The sequence below is a fragment of the Ictalurus punctatus genome, chromosome 26 (assembly GCF_001660625.3).
Source record: "Ictalurus punctatus breed USDA103 chromosome 26, Coco_2.0, whole genome shotgun sequence".
NCBI lineage: Eukaryota > Metazoa > Chordata > Actinopteri > Siluriformes > Ictaluridae > Ictalurus > Ictalurus punctatus.
In genome coordinates this window covers 19,311,334-19,329,100 of record NC_030441.2, presented here as the reverse complement: position 1 = coordinate 19,329,100, position 17,767 = coordinate 19,311,334, and the positions used below count along the sequence as shown (strand labels likewise).

The following is a 17,767-nucleotide window of genomic DNA, read 5'->3' as shown; positions in this document are numbered from 1 at the left end:
TTAAATAATGTAGTTATTTTTATGCTGTGTAGTTATAATCAGTGTGACGAAACCCGTAAAAATACATCATATCGGTTTATCGTATGTAAACGATTGATATACAAACCAGAAGGCGAAGGTCCTAATGGACACTGTGAACATATTAAACATGATTATCATGAGAGAACAATATTGAACAATGCCGTGCTCTCCTACACCGCTCGTCCTCCAGCAGTTATATTTCAACGCTAATGTTGCCTTTGAGTGGCGTTTTGTGTATTTACCTTCTCTTTAAAATACCCTCAAAATTTCCAGAGCGTTGCTTAAACAAGTTGCGCAAATCTTCATTCACTTGCAAAACAAATAAAAAAGAGGAAATTGTGTCCCGGAAACACTCAGCACTCGTGTAGACTTACAATACAAACTATTTATTAATCATGCTTGTTATTAATCATTAGTTTGTGCAGGTGTGAGACAGATTTATTCAGATACAGTAATGCTAATGTAAGCAGGTCCGTCCTCTGAACCCGCTAAAACCTCTAAAACTGTACAATTAGTTTAGTTAATCAGCTTTTTTTAAAAAAAAAAAAAAAAAGGAAGAGAAACTTTTATGTGGCTGCTGTCGGTTTTGTTCGAAATGAGACGTCCTACCGCATGGTTAGACCCCAGAAACGTTTTCGCTCGTACACTCGGGAGAAGCAGTTTGAGAAAATATTGGCATCTGAAGAAATAACTGATGTGAGTTTACTGCTTCATGAGAAGAGTCATCTGTGTAAAGGTTATCATTAATATGCACTTCTGAGGTGGGCGAAGTCTACAACTTGGCTGTTTATTTATTTATTTATTTGCAGTTTTCTTTGAGGATGTCGCCCATCATCGCGTTTCAGCTGCTGCTCTTCTCTCAACTCATGATTCTCGGTAAGTCAGTGCTGCCAATTTATTTATTTCATGATCTACTTACCTTGAAATGTGTACAGGGTTCTTCCTTGACATTAACATCGCTTACATCGCCAAAGCACTGGTGAATTGTTCCGGATTGTAATTGATTAATTTTCCAAAACAGCTACAGATCGATTGATATTAATGCGCTTGTTCTAATACATTACCATTTCTATAGTAACAGCTCATTTGCAGGGACTCGTACAGGACAGAGGAGTTTACAGTACGCTTTGTGTTTACTTGGGCACCATGGTGACGCAATGACTCTGTGTAGTTCCTCTAACCGAAGTGACAACATTAACTTGTTTTGTGTACGTTGTAACCGTAAAGAAATAAAAATATAACGTGGTAGAAGACGAATAAAACATTTGTGGTCATGCTGTTGTAGGAAAATAATCAACATCACACCATTTATTTTACTATAACAGCACCACACACAGCGGTTTATTCCTTACACACTGTATCTCCCGGAGTTCCAGAGGAGAGAAGTGAAGCTGTAAGATAACTCAGTGTTTTATGGGGCTCAGGATAATGACCTCTAATCACCTCTTTCATGTGTCATGTTTCAGGAGCTCTTGGGAATGAATGGAGTGTGACATACAGCAAACTAAATCTCTGTGCTTTAAAAGGATCTACAGTGCTTATGAACGTCACGTACACACACCCAACAGGTCTTAAAGTGAAGAACAGGTTTTGGTTAATAAACCCAGTTAAGGATAAAGAACCGACTGATCTGCGTAATGAACCAGGTTACTCGGGCAGAGTGGAGTATTTAGGAGATGAACAGAGACACTTCTCCCTCAGACTGAGTGACGTGAAGAAATCAGATGAACAGAAGTACTGGTTCAGAATCACAACAAAGGTAGACAGAGAAAGATACCAGGGTGAACCTGGAGTTAGACTCACTGTTACAGGTAAATAAAATCATCTTATTTGCTACATCTATCACTCTGAACATAATCTCTCTTTAGATACAGGAGAGTCAGAGTTTTGTACCGGATTAATGAAGATCTCTAACATGTTCTTTATAAATTAAATTGAACAATAGGTGCTTGTGGTAAAAGCGACTAGTCTCCTGAGTTGAGAAGGTTATTAACACTGAATATAAAACTGAAATGATTATCATTAGATAGAAAAACACTTTGAGAGAGCAGAGTTTAAAAGTAGACACTTTACTGTCTTCAGGACAGCTTTCCTGATTGAATGTTTCTCTCGGTGTGTAAGATCTTCAGGTGATCGCTCCTGCAGAAGTGACAGAGGGACAATCAGTCGTTCTGATCTGTAAAACCACCTGCAGTCTGACTGATCCAACATTCATCTGGTACAAAAACAGACGTGATTTAACCACAAATACCCCCAAGAGCAATGAACTCCACCTGCAGCCGGTCAGCAGTGAGGATGCAGGCAGTTATAGCTGTGCTGTAAGAGGATATGAACATCTCCCCTCTCCTGATCAAACCCTCAGAGTCAGATGTGAGCTTTATTTACCTTCTTATATATTTTATAACTCAATAGATCATAAATCACTTCATATTTACAGAAATGAAGGAAAATGTACTGAAAACGTAATAACCTTGAAGTGCCTTCACTCTCATTGTAGGACATAAAAATGTTTATTATATTAGCATATAATTAAAAAAGAAACACACAAACACACACACACACACACACACACACACACACACACACACACACACACACACACACACACACACACACACACACACAGGTGCTAATAACTTTAAGCATTTAGGAATAATGAATCTATACAGAATTGGATGTTGACCATGTGAAGGGAAAATGCGAGCACACACAGGCATGATAACAAGAAGGTGTTCCAGAATTATTACAGTCTAAAAAGATTCTCAGATTTATGACTCTATTGTGCAGTGAAGTGGGTTTTATATTCATTAGGAGCCAGACATAATGTTAAATAAAAGCACTGAGATGAGCTGAAAATTATATTCAAGAACTGATGAAAGAAAAATCCACACTGCTTATGGCCTTGAACTGCTTTCATCATTCTCATCATGGAACTCTCTAGATCCTCCAAAGAACGTCTCAGTGTCCATCAGCTCCTCTGGTGAAGTAGTGGAGGGCAGTTCAGTGACTCTGACCTGCAGCAGTGATGCTAACCCACCTGTGGAGAACTACACCTGGTTTAAGGGGACGACATCAGTAGGAAAAGGAAATACCTACACCATCTCCAAGATCAGATCTGAGGACAGTGGAGAGTACAAGTGCAAGTGCAGTAATGAAGTCGGACATCAGGACTCCATCAGTGTAACTCTGAATGTAGTTGGTAAGGGGGGAAACTTGCTACCTTGTTGATTATATGCTTTAAATGTGTGTGAGATTGACTTCTTTCTTGGTTGACAGATTGCCCGAGTAAAGTGCTGAACGCAGTGATTCCAGTCATCGTCTGTCTATCAGGTTTATCACTTGTTCTCATCGTTGTGCTTTTGAGGTAAGCTGTCAAAAATCTAGACTACATATTAAAAAGTCTTCTACTGTATATATATATATATATATATATATATATATATATATATATATATATATATATATATGTAAAGATGTTTCTGTATCTCCAGAATATACAGTAGACACAGTAAGTGGAAAATATGAAAAGTAAAAAGCAAAGAAAAATGCCAAACCTGACCTTCTGTTTAAAGCTGACGGTTCATCGTCGTCCCAGAAGTCCTTGCATGTACAGTACAGTAGTATTTCAGCTCGTAAGCAGTTGTGCGATTATTAGCGGGTTGCTAATAATTTTTTTCATACAGGAGAAAAAAGATGTACTGCTGGTCAGAAGAGCGCACTGTTAAACACGTGAGTCGATAAGCTTTTCGTCTTTATTGCTGTTATGTGCATAATGATGACATTCTTTATATGAATATGTGCAAAAAAGCAACTTCTAATGCGGACGGTGTATATGATTAGACATCAGGTGGCTGGGAGCAGGTTAGTGGATTCTGGGGAGCATAGTCCGGGGCAGCCATGTTTGTAGGCCGCGGTGTGTTCTAGGAAGTTATGATGCAGTTGAAAAACTGTTCTTTTTTTTTTAATGTTAATTACTTATTTGTTTTCAATGAAAAGGATTTCTGATTTTAGAATGTAATTGTCAAGCAGAAATGTTTAAACAAAGTAGGTGGTCTTATAGTTTCCTTTTTTAACTGCCTGTAAGTTTGCCGGGTTTAACCGCTTGGGAATAGTTTGCAAGATTTATTTTGAGTGGAAATAAAAATAATGTTTAAAAGGTGCATTTAAAAACATTTTTTTTATTAACTCCACTCCTGAGATGGAGAGAACAATGAAGAAAAAAAAAGCCATTGACAGTGATGTAGATTTCACGGCGTCGTACTTTATATCAAACCTTGTAATTATTTATCTAATATCATCACCTCAAATCCAGAATTTTCTGAAATGTGTTATTGTTTTACTATTCAGGATAGTGTCGCTGCTCAATCTGAAGCCAGTGACGCACCTCAGTCTGGCTCACACTCAGCCAATCAGGATGAAGTTCACTACGCAAGCATCGCACAACCGAGGCACGCTGGGAGAACTGCAATGAGAGCTTCTGAGCAGGTTCTTTATGCTAGTGTCCAGCAGCAACGTGATAAAGTGGTGGAGAATCGTCAGGAGGATGATGTTCAGTACACTTCTGTACACTTATCCTCTTCACACAGGTGAGGTGAACTTAACCTTCATTTTTGCACCTGTAGAGTCTGTTCACTCATTAACATTAGATGTCCCATGCTGGGGTGTGTATGTTCACTCCTGATATTGTTTCTGATTCCAAACTCTCTATTTTCAGCTTATATCAAGGTTGGATTTATTCTATCACACCTGTTAATGCTGATTCATGTTTATCATATTTATTGTTTCTGTGATTTTCCCCTTATGTTGTAACAACCAATGTAATTTTTATGATTTATCATAGATTTTGTAAAGCAGCCGAGGCTGAATGACGCAACACATGTTTAGCCCCGGCTGCTTTACAAAATCCAGGACAAATCATAAATATTATATTGGGTTGTTACAAAATCAGGGGAAAATGACTGAACATTTAAGATGTATTGCATAATATACAAAACCTACTTTTGAGAAATAGTCCCTGGATTTTTTTTTTAATATCTTCACTATATTGGTGATGAAACACTCGGGAGTCTAACGCCCAACAATTATATATTTTTTTAAACAAACATGTTGAGATGTGTAAATGCCGTGGCCATTCACATGCTAATCAGTCTTAGCGGTGCAGACCTTGGCTTGCATTTTACAGCATTAGCCTTGAACAACCATGATAAAACATGAACAATATATTTATCTGTGGTTTATATAGTGTACAGTGCCCTCCACTAAATAATGGCACCCTTGGTAAATATGAGCAAAGAAGGCTGTGAAAAATGTAAACTTTTGATCTTTTGTTAAAAAAGAAATTCACAAAACCACTCTGCTCCCACGGATATCAAAAAATTGTAAATAAAACAGTTTTATATATATATATATATATATATATATATATATATATATATATATATATGTGTGTGTGTGTATATATATATATATATATATATATATATATATATATATATATATATATATATATATATGTGTGTGTGTGTGTGTATATATATATATATATATATATATATATATATATATATATATATATATATATATATATATATATATATATATATATATATATACTGCATATAGAATTTTTTTATATAGTGAAAATATATATATTTTAATCTGCAGTTCTGAACTTTTGCCTCTCTACCGCCATCTCTGGTTGAAAAATAAAATTGCAAGTTACTTGCGGAGTTATTTATTTATTTATTTATTTATTTATTTATTTATTTATTTATTTATTTATTTATGTTGGTTGAGCATCGGCACTGCTCCTCTGTGCGGATGAATCTGATGGTGTGAGTTATCCGTATGGGTTGTATATTCGCTCCAGTGCTTGACAACAGAGTATTTCTGTATTTCTCTTTATTTATTCGAATTCTCTTTATTCGATCGACAAATTTAATGCAAGTGTTCCCTATGTCTCCTTCTCTGAGCATTTTGCCCTATTTGTTGTTTGGTGAGTACGAGGTGACTTTAGTCTTTACGGTTCTTTGATTACGCATTTGATTTACCAGTTGTTTGAATGTGACTGGCATATAACTGGGGCCCCAAGGGATGTGTTACAAACACTCCACCACCCTCAGCCCCCACACACGCCATACAGTAGCCGGCTCTTCTTCTTTCTGTTTACGGACCTGACGTAACAACATCAATAATCAATAATTAATCGATAATAAACAATAATTGATTTTTGTTCATTTTTAACCAAAAAAAATCCCTACTGCAGCTTTAATATACATTGACAAAAACTGGCCATTGGAGTGCTTGGACCCTGCAGATCACTTCTGAAGCTATATTTATTTATTATTATTATTATTATTATTATTATTATTATTATTATTATTATTATTATTATTATCATTATTTTCTCCTCTGCAGGCCTTACGATGAAACAACAGAGAGTAATTCAGTCATCTACGGCAATATTAAATGAACAACATTGGCACAAAACCCTTACACCTTCTCAGTTTTGTGATGTTTTAAGATTAGTTCACCCCAGGAGACCTCTCTGGATGACTGACCAATCAGCATTTTCAGAACAAGAAAGAAGAGGTGAAGAAATTGACACTTGCTTATACTCCGCTGTAATGAGCTATGCAGCTTTATATCGTTTGTTGTTGTTCACATTTTAAATAAAGCTTGTACACACATTTTAGAATCTATTCAATTTCTATTGATCTTAAAAGAAGGAAACAGGCACATCTGGACTGAAACATCTGGACTTTCTCACAGTTTTCATGGTAAACTAGCTAAAAATATATATTAACCATTTACTGTTATTCTGTATATGTTTCATCATTATATACTCTGTATTATATTACTGCTGGCAACTTCTCTTATTATTAAAGTTTGTGTCTTTTACTCACATGTTTCTCTTTTGTCATAAATGAGTTCTAGAAAGAAGTATTCTCTTAAATGAAGCAATCACATTTCCACCGTATATTATTCAATTTATTACTATAACATACTATTTTAGAAATATTTGAATGCTAATTAATATTATCTTTATTCTCCCAAACTTGTGTGTTATTCTAACTTGACTATCAGGTGAAGCAGTTTTTAGTTTACTTTCTTTTTGCTTCTTGCTCTCTTTACAATAAATGTAAAAGAAGTATTATTTTTTAATAAATGCTTATTTTATGACTTTTTTTTTATTCAGTGCAAAAACATTTTAGATTTACTGTAGATACGTTTCCAAACAACAACAACGACAACAGAAACAGGAATAATAATAATAATAATAATAATAATAATAATAATAATAATAATAATAAGAAGAAGAAGAAGAAGAAGAAGCTATAATAGCTAACTTTTTGACCTACACATTAGTTGGTAAATTAATTGGGCTCCTTGTCCATTCCATGACTGATAGTTTTAGGAGATTTAACTCCAGCACACAGTACGTGATGTGCAGTTATGTTTATGAAACACATTATTGCTCTGTGCCTTCTGTCTGTGTTTCTTGTGGCGCTCTCATCAACTGGAGGCTACAGCCTGGAGATGCTGAGGACGGTACCACTTGAATTACCATAAACAGGTTTTGGACCTCAGTTTCACATGGATGTTCTTGCTGTGGTTGCCGGGACTACGGTTGCTGCGATGGCCTCGGGACTGCAATTACCACATGCAGTTTTACACGCGGGTCTCCTTTAGTGAACAGTGGACTAGTTCAACACACAGACTTCATATAAACACCATAATGAATTTTCCTTTACTTTCACACTATCCGTCGTTCCCCAGATGAGGACGGGTTCCCTTCTGAGTCCAGTTCCTCTCAAGGTTTCTTCCTCGTATCATCTCAGGGAGTTTTTCCTCACCACCGTCACCACCGTCTCGCTCAATAGGGATAAACTCACACGCTTAAAATCTCCATCCTGTGTTTATATGTTTCTGTAAAGCTGCTTCAAGACAATGTCCATTGTTAAACACGCTATACAAATCAAATTGAATTGAATTGTGTTCACCAGCTTCTGGTATATTTTACATTATATTGCAGTTAATTTAACGTGCAGGACACTTTGCTTAATAGTAAAATGTATTTTTCAGTTAATTTTCATGCATGTTTGTACATATAACGTCCTGGGGACAGAAATGTCTTAAATTCTGTGGAATGGCTCTTATTATTTTGGCCTTGGTCAACCTGATGTAAGCTACTGGTGGCTCTTTACGTAAAACATTCTCATGGTACAGCTCCAAATCCATGAAATTCTTCCAAGTGTTCTTTATTCATCCACAAGTCACATGTTTTCTGTTGCCCAAAACCTAGACTGGCACGGAACAACATGCATCCACTGCTATTCCACTTTCTGGGCAAATTGAGACAAGACTAAGGTTTGTTCTGACTAAACAGCAATAATCCACATACAGAAGCAGTTAAAGAGTTACTCACCTCCTTAAGGGGTGTAAGAGGAAGTTAATGGTTCAGTTTAACACTTTTTATTTCCCTTTCTCAGACACTCGGCGGGTCAGAGAGTCTTCGACTTATTTAGAGTTCCCCTACTAAGGACATAAAGACATATTATCTCATGGTAAGACAAATATTTCTTTGAGTCTTTATGTTTCTAAGAGGAATGTATTATGCTATGGCACTGATATCCTGTCTACTGGAAAAATATTGATAAAATGTAAAAAAGCTAACAAACAAAAACATGTTCATCCTTTCTGACTCATGCAGGACTGCTCATCACTGCTGTTGCTCTTGTTACTCAAATTAATCAGCGTCCTTTTTCAAGTGATACCAGGTATGTACAGTATTTTTACTCAGTAGACTCTTTATAAGAAATAGAAGTTTAGTAAAATAATGTTTCCTGTTAAATGTCGAGAGGTGCGGCGTCATCACATTTAGCACTTACTACACAAAACACCTTCCTCTTTTGCACTTCCATTTGTAAAATAAATTCAGCGTCATTTTTAACATACTGTAGAAAACATGAACTACTTTCCTGAATACATGGCTGTTACGGCAATATCTGTGAGCTGCCATCGGGAGTGGTGGCTCAGTGGTTAAACGCTCTGGGTTACTGATCAGAAGGTCAGGAGTTAAAGCCCAGCACTGCCAAGCTACCTCTGTTAGGCCCTTGAGCAAGGCCCTTAACCCTCAATTGCTCAGTTGTATAAATGAGATAAATGTAAGTCACTCTGGATAAGGCCAAATGCCATGTAAATACATAATGACCTGCAGGTTTGTTGTACATGCTCCATATTATACTGATAGATTTCACACCTGTATAATATTTATTTCAGAGCTGTAATATTTCTTCACTGGGAGAAAAAACAAAACAAAACCTAAACATGATTAAAAGCTTTATAAGGAATAAAACGCTGTATGTGTTGCTGTTACAGTAAAATACTGAGTGACAGTGCGGTGTGATGAAGCAGAGTTACTGTTACCACGGTTACAATTATTTATTTATTTATTTATGAAAGAATATTGCATTATACTCTTGTATCCGTTTATAGTTGCATGCAATGTTCTGGAACATCAGTGAAGTTAGTTCCTGTTCTCACTTACGTTATAGCAGCCAAATAAAATGCAATATCAGGAAACCACAAATTAGCATAAACTCCTCTGTCCTGAGGACATCTGAAAACGTAAAGTTACAACTCTGATAGTTTCAAAGTGCTGACACTGGAGACTCCTTCCATAAATGTCTATTTACAGAAAACCACATCATTTATAAATCCATTTAGGTGGAGTCTGCGCTGTACAAGTCAAATTACGTATTAGTACAAGCGCATTTAATGCGAACCTGTGATTTGTAGCTGTCTCTTTCACTCTTTCATATGTATTTCATATGTGTATTTCAGGGTCTCTGACTCAGAAGGTGTCTCATACACCGAGCAAATTGTGTGCTCTTCATCACACGTCTGTTGTGTTACCCTGCAAATGCACCTACCCCAGCGGTCAAATGGTCACCAGTTCTGCATGGCATTATAGGAGGTCAAAGGGCACAGCGATCGAAAGACAGGTAGCACATTCTCTAACTGACGGGTCAAACTGCTCTGTCACGCTGGACCGTGTGACTCACGATGATGCTGGCGTTTATCAGTTCAGCTTCAGGACCAGCGACTCAACCACTGATCTGACAAATGAAGATGGAGTTACGCTGGAGATAACAGGTGAGAAGTGACTGTAGAGAAAGAGTTTGAAAAAAAAAATGGACACTTTTCTTATGATGGGTGTAAATGTATTGCAGAGATTGCTGATGAAGGCTTCCTGTATTTTCTCCTAATTGTTTTCCGTGTACAATATGATCAGTGATGTGTTTTCTGCTGTTTGATTTTATCCATTCTTTTCATGCAATATTGTACATTTTTAACTAGCACCAGGGTATTTCCTGTAGTAATAAAAGCCTAAATGTATCTACAGTGATACGTCCAAAAAAAAAAGTGATTTCCATAAAAGGATATAAGCATCTGTTTATTTTGCATAAATTGACCAAACTGACCTCTTGACTTTAAGTCTTCATAAAATAGCTATATGTGTAGGATATATTTATTAGGCAGCAAGTAAACAGTCAGTTCTCGAAGTTGACGTGTTGGAAGCAGGAAAAATGGGAAAGTGTAAGCATGAGCGATTTTGACGAGGGCCAAATTGTGATGGCTAGACAACTGGGTCAGAGCATCTCCAAAACTGCAGGTGTTGTGGGGTGTTCCCGGTATGCAGTGGTTAGTGCCTACCAAAAGTGCTTTAAGGAAGGACAACTGGTGAACCAGCAACAGGGTCATGGGCTCCCAAGGCATGTGGGATGTGACAGTGGTGGACAGTGGTGGCTTGGTGGTAAGGCTTTGGGTTACTGATTAGAAGGTTGGGGGTTCAACCTTTAGCAAAGCCCTTAACCCTCTCTGCTCCAGGGGTGCTATATCATGGCTGACCCTGAACTCTGACCCCAACTTCCTAGCATGCTGGGGTATGCGAAGAAAAGAATTTCACTGTGCATATGTATATGTGACCAATAAAGACTCATTAACATTATGTGCATGAGGAGTGAAGGTTAGCTTGTCTGGTCCGATCCCACAGAAGATCTACTGTAGCACAAACTGCTGAAAAAGTTCATGCTGGCTCTTATAGAAAGATGTCAGAACATTCAGTGCATCACAGTTTGCTGTGTATGAAGCTGCGTAGCTGCAAAGCTGTCAGAGTGACCATGGTGACCCCTGTCCACCACCGAAAGCTCCTACAATTGGCACATGAGCATCAGGACTGGACTATGGAGCAATGGAAGAAGGTGGCCTGGTCTGATGAATTAATTTTCTTTTACACCATGTGGTCGGCTGGGTGAGTGTGTGTCACATGGAGAAGAGATGGCACCAGGATGCACTATGGGAAGAAGGCGAGCTGGCGGAAGTAGTGTGATGCTCTGGGCAATGTTCTGCTGGGGAACCATGGGTTCTGGCATTCATGTTACTTTGACATGTACCACCTACCTAAACATTGCTGCAGACCAAGTACACCTCTTCATGGCAATGGTATTCCATAATGGCAGTGATCTCTTTCAGCAGGATATGTGTCCTGACACACTGCAAAAATTGTTCAGGAACGGTTTGAGGAACATGACAAAGAGTTCAAAGTGTTGACTCAGCCTCCAAATTCCCCAGATCTCAATCTGATCGAGTATTTCTGATCGATGTTCTGGACAAACAAGTCCGATCCATGTTGGCCCCACCTCACAACTTACAGGACTTAAATGATCTGCTCGTAATGTCTTTGTGCCAGATACCACAGCACACCTTCAGAGGTCTTGTAGAGTCCCTGCCTCGACGGGTCAGAGCTGTTCTGGTGGTGCAAGGTGGACCTACACAATATTATGCAGGTGGTTTAAACGGCTGGTTGGTGTATATAAAATTAAAACAGTATCTCTAAACTTTTAAAAAGTTTTTCGAAGATATATTATTACATTTTCACAACAGTAAGGGACACATATGAAATGCTCTGAAACAACTATTTTGATTTCGAAGGGATATTTAACATAACATGTCTAATATAGTTCTATAGCACAGCACCGCTGATTCTGGATGCTCACAAGTTGTTGATTAATTTTCTATAACTGCAGGTCTAACAGTACTGTAGCTGCAAATAACAGATTTATTGTAATGTTGCCGTTCTAATATGTTTTATTAACTACAAGAGAGAGAACCTAGAGAGGGTTCTTGAGGGAATGACTGTGTATACAATGGTGCTTGAGAGATTGTGAACCCTTTAGACTTTTCTAGATATCTGCATAAATATAGCCTAAAACGTCTGAAGATCATCAACAGATTTTTTTTTTCTGAGGTCCTCAGAAGTCTCCTTTGTTTTGTGCCATGATACACTTCCACAAACCTGTGTTGTGAAGATCAGACTCTGATAGATCCCGGTTCTTTAAATAAAACAGGACGCTCACGACCTGATTGTCATCCCATTGATTGAAAACGCCTGACTGTAATCACACCTTCAAATTAACTGCTAATCATAGACCTTCACATACTTTTGCCACTTTACAGCTATGTAATATTGGATCATTCTCCTCAATAAATAAATGACTAAGTATAATATTTTTGTCTCATTTGTTTAACACTGTTCTCTTTATCTACTTTTAGGACTTGTGTGAAAATCTAAATATGTTTTAGGTCATAAATATAACTAAACTAAACTATAACTATAGTTAAATTTAACTCTAAATGCATAAAATATATGACATTTTTCTTAATAAATAAAAACTTTAATCATTGGCAATTTCCTGTGGTATGAGGAGAATAAACACTTGAGGGTATGCTGTTATAGGAACATAATCAATTTGATTAACTCCGCTTCATCACGCCACTCCACCACTCAGTATTTTACTGTAAGAGCAACATACTTTACATGGTGCCTTATTAGTTCTAGAATCCATGTTAACATTTATACAATTTATTTTAATATTGTTCAGCCAAGCTACACCTCTAATTAATAAAGTTTACTCTGTAATGCAGATCTTCAGATGGACATGGAGCCAACGTTGGACATGGTGTTGGAGGGAGACTGGGTGTTGTTGACCTGTGGCTCCTGCATTCCTTCCCTCACTGTTCCCATCTACACCTGGTACAAAGATGGACGTCAGTTCAAGCAAAAGCGTGCAGACTATCAGCTGGAGCTAACAAACATTAAAGTGGAGGATGAAGGCAGCTACCAGTGCTCCATCAGTGGCCATGAAGGCCTGCTCTCCTCAGCTGTGAACTTCACTGTTAAATGTAAGACAGGCTAACAATGTCATTAGTCTAAACATGTTCACATTTACTCTCAAAGGTTTTAATAATGCCCTGCCGTTTTTGGCTTACTGCCTTCACATATTTAAGTTTTAGCATTTTATTTAACCAGAGCAGTGAGAAATTTCTCAAAAAATCTATTTAATAAAGTTAATATTTTAATAAAATGTCTTAGATCCTCCAAAGAACGTCTCAGTGTCCATCAGCTCCTCTAGTGAAATAGTGGAGGGCAGTTCAGTGACTCTGACCTGCAGCAGTGATGCTAACCCACCTGTGGAGAACTACACCTGGTTTAAGGGGACGACATCAGTAGGAAAAGGAAATACCTACACCATCTCCAAGATCAGATCTGAGGACAGTGGACAGTACAAGTGCAAGTGCAGTAATGAAGTGGGACATCAGGACTCCATCAGTGTAACTCTGAATGTTCTGTGTAAGTTAAAGCTGAAGATCTCCTCACAGTTAATAAGAGATAAAACTCATATATTTAATTTAAAGTCTCACTTTCCTACACATTTTAGATCCTCCAAAGAATGTCTTAGTGTCCATCAGCTCCTCTGGTGAAATAGTGGAGGGCAGTTCAGTGACTCTGACCTGCAGCAGTGATGCTAACCCACCTGTGGAGATCTACACCTGGTTTAAGGTGAATGAATCATTACCTGTAGGATCTGGACAGAATTACGGAGCACTACCGAGTGGACAGTACTACTGCGAGGCTCAGAATCAACACGGCTCTGAGAGATCAGCTGCAGTGTCCGTCACTTTAAACAGTAAGACACTGGATTATTTTTGTTCACTGAAATTTTTCTGATTCTAGTTAACTGGTGTGTGTGTGTGTGTGTGTGTGTGTGTGTGTGTGTGTGTGTGTGTGTGTGTGTGTGTGTGTACTATCAGGTGGCTCTGTAATTGTGTACGTGACTGTTGGAGTTGGACTTTTTGGGCTTGTAGCTCTTCTCTCTGTACTCTTCTGGCTCAGGTGAGAATATTCATGCTGGACTTACATGCAGTTATGAACATATTTACATTGAAAGTAATGAAAGTTTTTATGATTAAAGTGAATAAATATTTGGTGCATGTGAGCAGAAGCAAGAGACAGAAGAAACAGAAAGAAGAACATGGCTGCCAGGTGAGTATTACGGAAGTGGAGAAGGAGAGATGCTCACCATCGTGTTCATTCGAAACAGTCAGAAGCTCACTCGGACACTCCGAGTCTCTTTTCATAATAAACTCTTACTGTAAAGATCTTCAGAAGAACCTGATCATGTTCTCCACCCCTCCTCTCTGCAGAACGTCGGGCCGAGCGCTAAAGACGACACGTACGCAGCTCTCGACCTCGCGGGCCGGACATCTGATGATGTGTATCACACACTTGCAGTAAGTGTTTTAAGTGTTTGGATTCAACATTTGAATGTTTTTTTTTTTAAAAACTTCTTGAGCCTGTCCCGATTCCCGCCACTGTTCACAAATCTCTGCCCACGGGACCTACGTTGGCCGGGAGAGTAACGTTCAACTTTACTTAAAACTTTACTTAATTCAGCTTTACATTTTACCCATTTTACTCACCTGTCTGTTCCTTGGCCTCTAATGTATCGCTTAGATTAGCATCTCCCTTCATCAGGCACTGATTTATTGTGTTTGGAGATTATTGACAATTATATTTCATTTATCCTGAGTGACTTTATCATCTCATCACGATACACGAGTATTTCGCTTTTGTCCACTCTGGCATTCACGTGATTGAAAGCAAAGGTATCCCATTCAAAACACGCTAAATTCAACTGATTATGATTAATGACTAATATGATTAATATCTTTAATATTAAAGATAATATTTTATACATGGTTAAATCCAACATGGTAATTTATAATTTTTTAAATGCCTTTCCTCTCTCTCACAGATCGCTAAGCCAAGCCCTGCTGCTGACACGCCCACATCCTCTGACTATGAGAATATAGCTGTGTGTTTTACCCTTTTAAACTCGAATGCAACAACAGATTAAAGAGTAAACTGATGCTAATACTGGACTTTAAGTGAAGGTCTCACTGGAAGATGTGAGTGGAACGGGGTTACCCTGCATTGTGTGAGATGTTGCCTTGAAAATACAGAAAATTGCTCAATAAAAAAAAAGAAAGAAAGAAAAAAAAAACATTGCTCAATAAAAATGCTATCTGATAGTAAGCCGTCGGTCATGTGTTGTGTGTATAATAGCACATTGAATGGCTAGAATGGCATTAAATAGATGTTTAGACCGGTCTCAGGATGATGTGAGCCAAATTTGATGAAGATTGGACAAAATTTGGAGTACTAGCAAAAATGGAACTTAGATGGAAGCATTTTCGGCATGTTACTGTAACTTTTGACCAGCAATTGTCACCATCATGAAATTTGCTACATAGCTTCAGGGAATGGTCCTGAAGTTGCCTACCAAAATTTGTTTCAGTGTGCAAGGTTGTTGCTGAGATACAGCCTCACAAGAGAGTGCAGACCATATGTGCAGAACATATGTAATATTATCTTTGGTATACAACTCTCAACATAATTAGGATTGATGCTGATGACCTTCGACCTGATAAGATAATTATAAATTGCTGATGACCTTTGACCTAGACCTGTCAAAACCAATTAGTGATATGGACCATACAAACTAAACCTCTCTCTCTCACATCGCGGCTTCATTGTCAGATTTGTTGACACATTACAGGAAAACCGTCCTCAAGATTCTTTTGATAACTTTTCTCCCAGCTTGGTGTGAAGATGAAGTATGCCATAGTTGGTATTGATTGGACATAATATGTACCAGGTGTAATGAAAAAAACCTGTTTTGACACAATTTAAGATTTTCAACAGGAAGTAAACTTGAATTTCAGATGTTGGTAGGTGTTCACTTCAGCATTCTTCAGGGAATTATAAGAAAAATGAACCGTGAATTTAACACAAATCCTTCAAATGACATACGGACAAAAATTTGTTACAGTTTTTTGACCACAAGGTGGCGCAGTCATGAAACTTCTTGGGTACATTCAGTGCATGGTCCTAAATATAGTTATCATCTACATTTCATGATGATATGTAGATGCATTGCTGAGATACACCCTCACATCCTGTTTTTGCATTTGCCAGCATGTTACGAGAACATCAAGAGAACGGTTTTGAATTTCAAAATTCCAGTTTAGACTGGTCTCGACATGATGTGAGCCAAATTTGGTGAAAATTGGACAAATTTGGGAGGAGGAGTAGCACAAAGGGAAGATAAACATAAGGATTTTAACATGTTATTGTAACTTTTGACCAGTAGGTGGTGCTGGCACAACATTTGTTGTCTGTTTCTTTGCCTACCAAGGCTTCATCCGAATAGCACTACTACCTTACTATACAGTAGGCCAAAGGAGTAGTATGTCTGAATTGTCTAAGTTGAGAAGATATTGGAAAGCCGTGAAGAGGCTGCCGGTGTTTTGGCTGTAGAGAAGTAGTATGTATGTACAGAAAAATATTGTGACATGATGTGTAAGCTTGGGCAGGAATCTTTTCAGGAATTTGAGGACAGGTTTAATGATTTGAACCCCTTCATGGAGGTGGATGTAAGTGAGATTGTGGCGCAGATGGCTGAACTGTTCAGTGTCAGTCAATAATCTAGTGCTGGAGATGGAAATTGAGATTTTAAATCTCCATCATGATACCCTATTAAAATCTAAACTACAGTTACATTTCGCTTGGTAGACTCAGAAAACTAGAATAATAATAAAAAGACATAGAAGAATAATATCTGCCTTATGTGGTTCACGTACCTTTTGTGAAGCAGAATGAAATCTGAGCATTTAAACGACTCTATAAGAACAAGGTTAAGTGGATACACTCCACCATACACCTCTCATGTAGACTCGATGTCGTGCCAGTCGTCTCACTAACTCTGCAAGAATGAGTGAATGCACACACATGAACTGTAAAGTAAGACGGAGCCATATGATTGGCCTATATTAAGAGACGTGATGTATGATGTATTGATTATCGTGCATGTAGTTTTGGATTTTCGTGTTAATTTAAGATGGGTTGATGTGAGCTTGATACAACCCAAATTAAATTTACATATGATCAGGCCTACATTTGACGTGTATTTAATGTGAATTTAAAAAAAAAAGAAAGTTAAAAAAGAAAAAAAGTAAATGCCCTCATTTAAAGGCACACTGGATCAAAATGCACCAGTGTACACGTACGTTATAAACACTATACATTTATATATTTCACTGATTCCTGGAAGTCATATTCAGGATGAGCCTTCATTTTTAATATGCTGAGTTACAAGGAAAAATAAATCAAATATACAAAATAATGCTAAAATATCAGATATACACCAAACAAAGTAATAAACAATAATAAAACACACTTAGGCTTAGGGGTAAATATTTAAAATATTCCAGAATACTCTATATATAAACATTAAATGTTTTTATATATATATATATATATATATATATATATATATAT

General features: G+C 37.5%; 1 protein-coding gene across 1 annotated transcript; it reads left to right on the top strand.

Moving 5' to 3' along the window:
- The first annotated feature begins 357 nt into the window (after nt 1-357).
- On the top strand, nt 358-17,657 carry LOC124626379 (B-cell receptor CD22). Its single transcript, XM_053675953.1, has 19 exons — nt 358-717; nt 831-897; nt 1,488-1,832; nt 2,143-2,391; nt 2,963-3,220; nt 3,298-3,385; nt 3,705-3,750; nt 4,369-4,607; nt 4,736-4,746; nt 8,514-8,524; nt 8,735-8,801; nt 9,868-10,179; nt 13,012-13,269; nt 13,460-13,717; nt 13,806-14,054; nt 14,179-14,260; nt 14,368-14,410; nt 14,572-14,658; nt 15,183-17,657. The coding sequence occupies exons 1-19, from the start codon at nt 634-636 to the stop codon at nt 15,282-15,284; spliced, it is 2,856 nt and encodes a 951-aa protein (XP_053531928.1). The 5' UTR covers nt 358-633; the 3' UTR covers nt 15,285-17,657.
- Nucleotides 17,658-17,767: the final 110 nt, after the last annotated feature.

Bases quoted from the DNA above. Each gene is read 5' to 3' on its own strand.
- LOC124626379 (XM_053675953.1), top strand. From the start codon at position 634: ATGGTTAGACCCCAGAAACGTTTTCGCTCGTACACTCGGGAGAAGCAG. The intron at 2,392-2,962 runs GTGAGCTTTATT...GGAACTCTCTAG, and splicing joins TCAAACCCTCAGAGTCAGAT to ATCCTCCAAAGAACGTCTCA. The intron at 14,659-15,182 runs GTAAGTGTTTTA...TCTCTCTCACAG, and splicing joins ATGTGTATCACACACTTGCA to ATCGCTAAGCCAAGCCCTGC.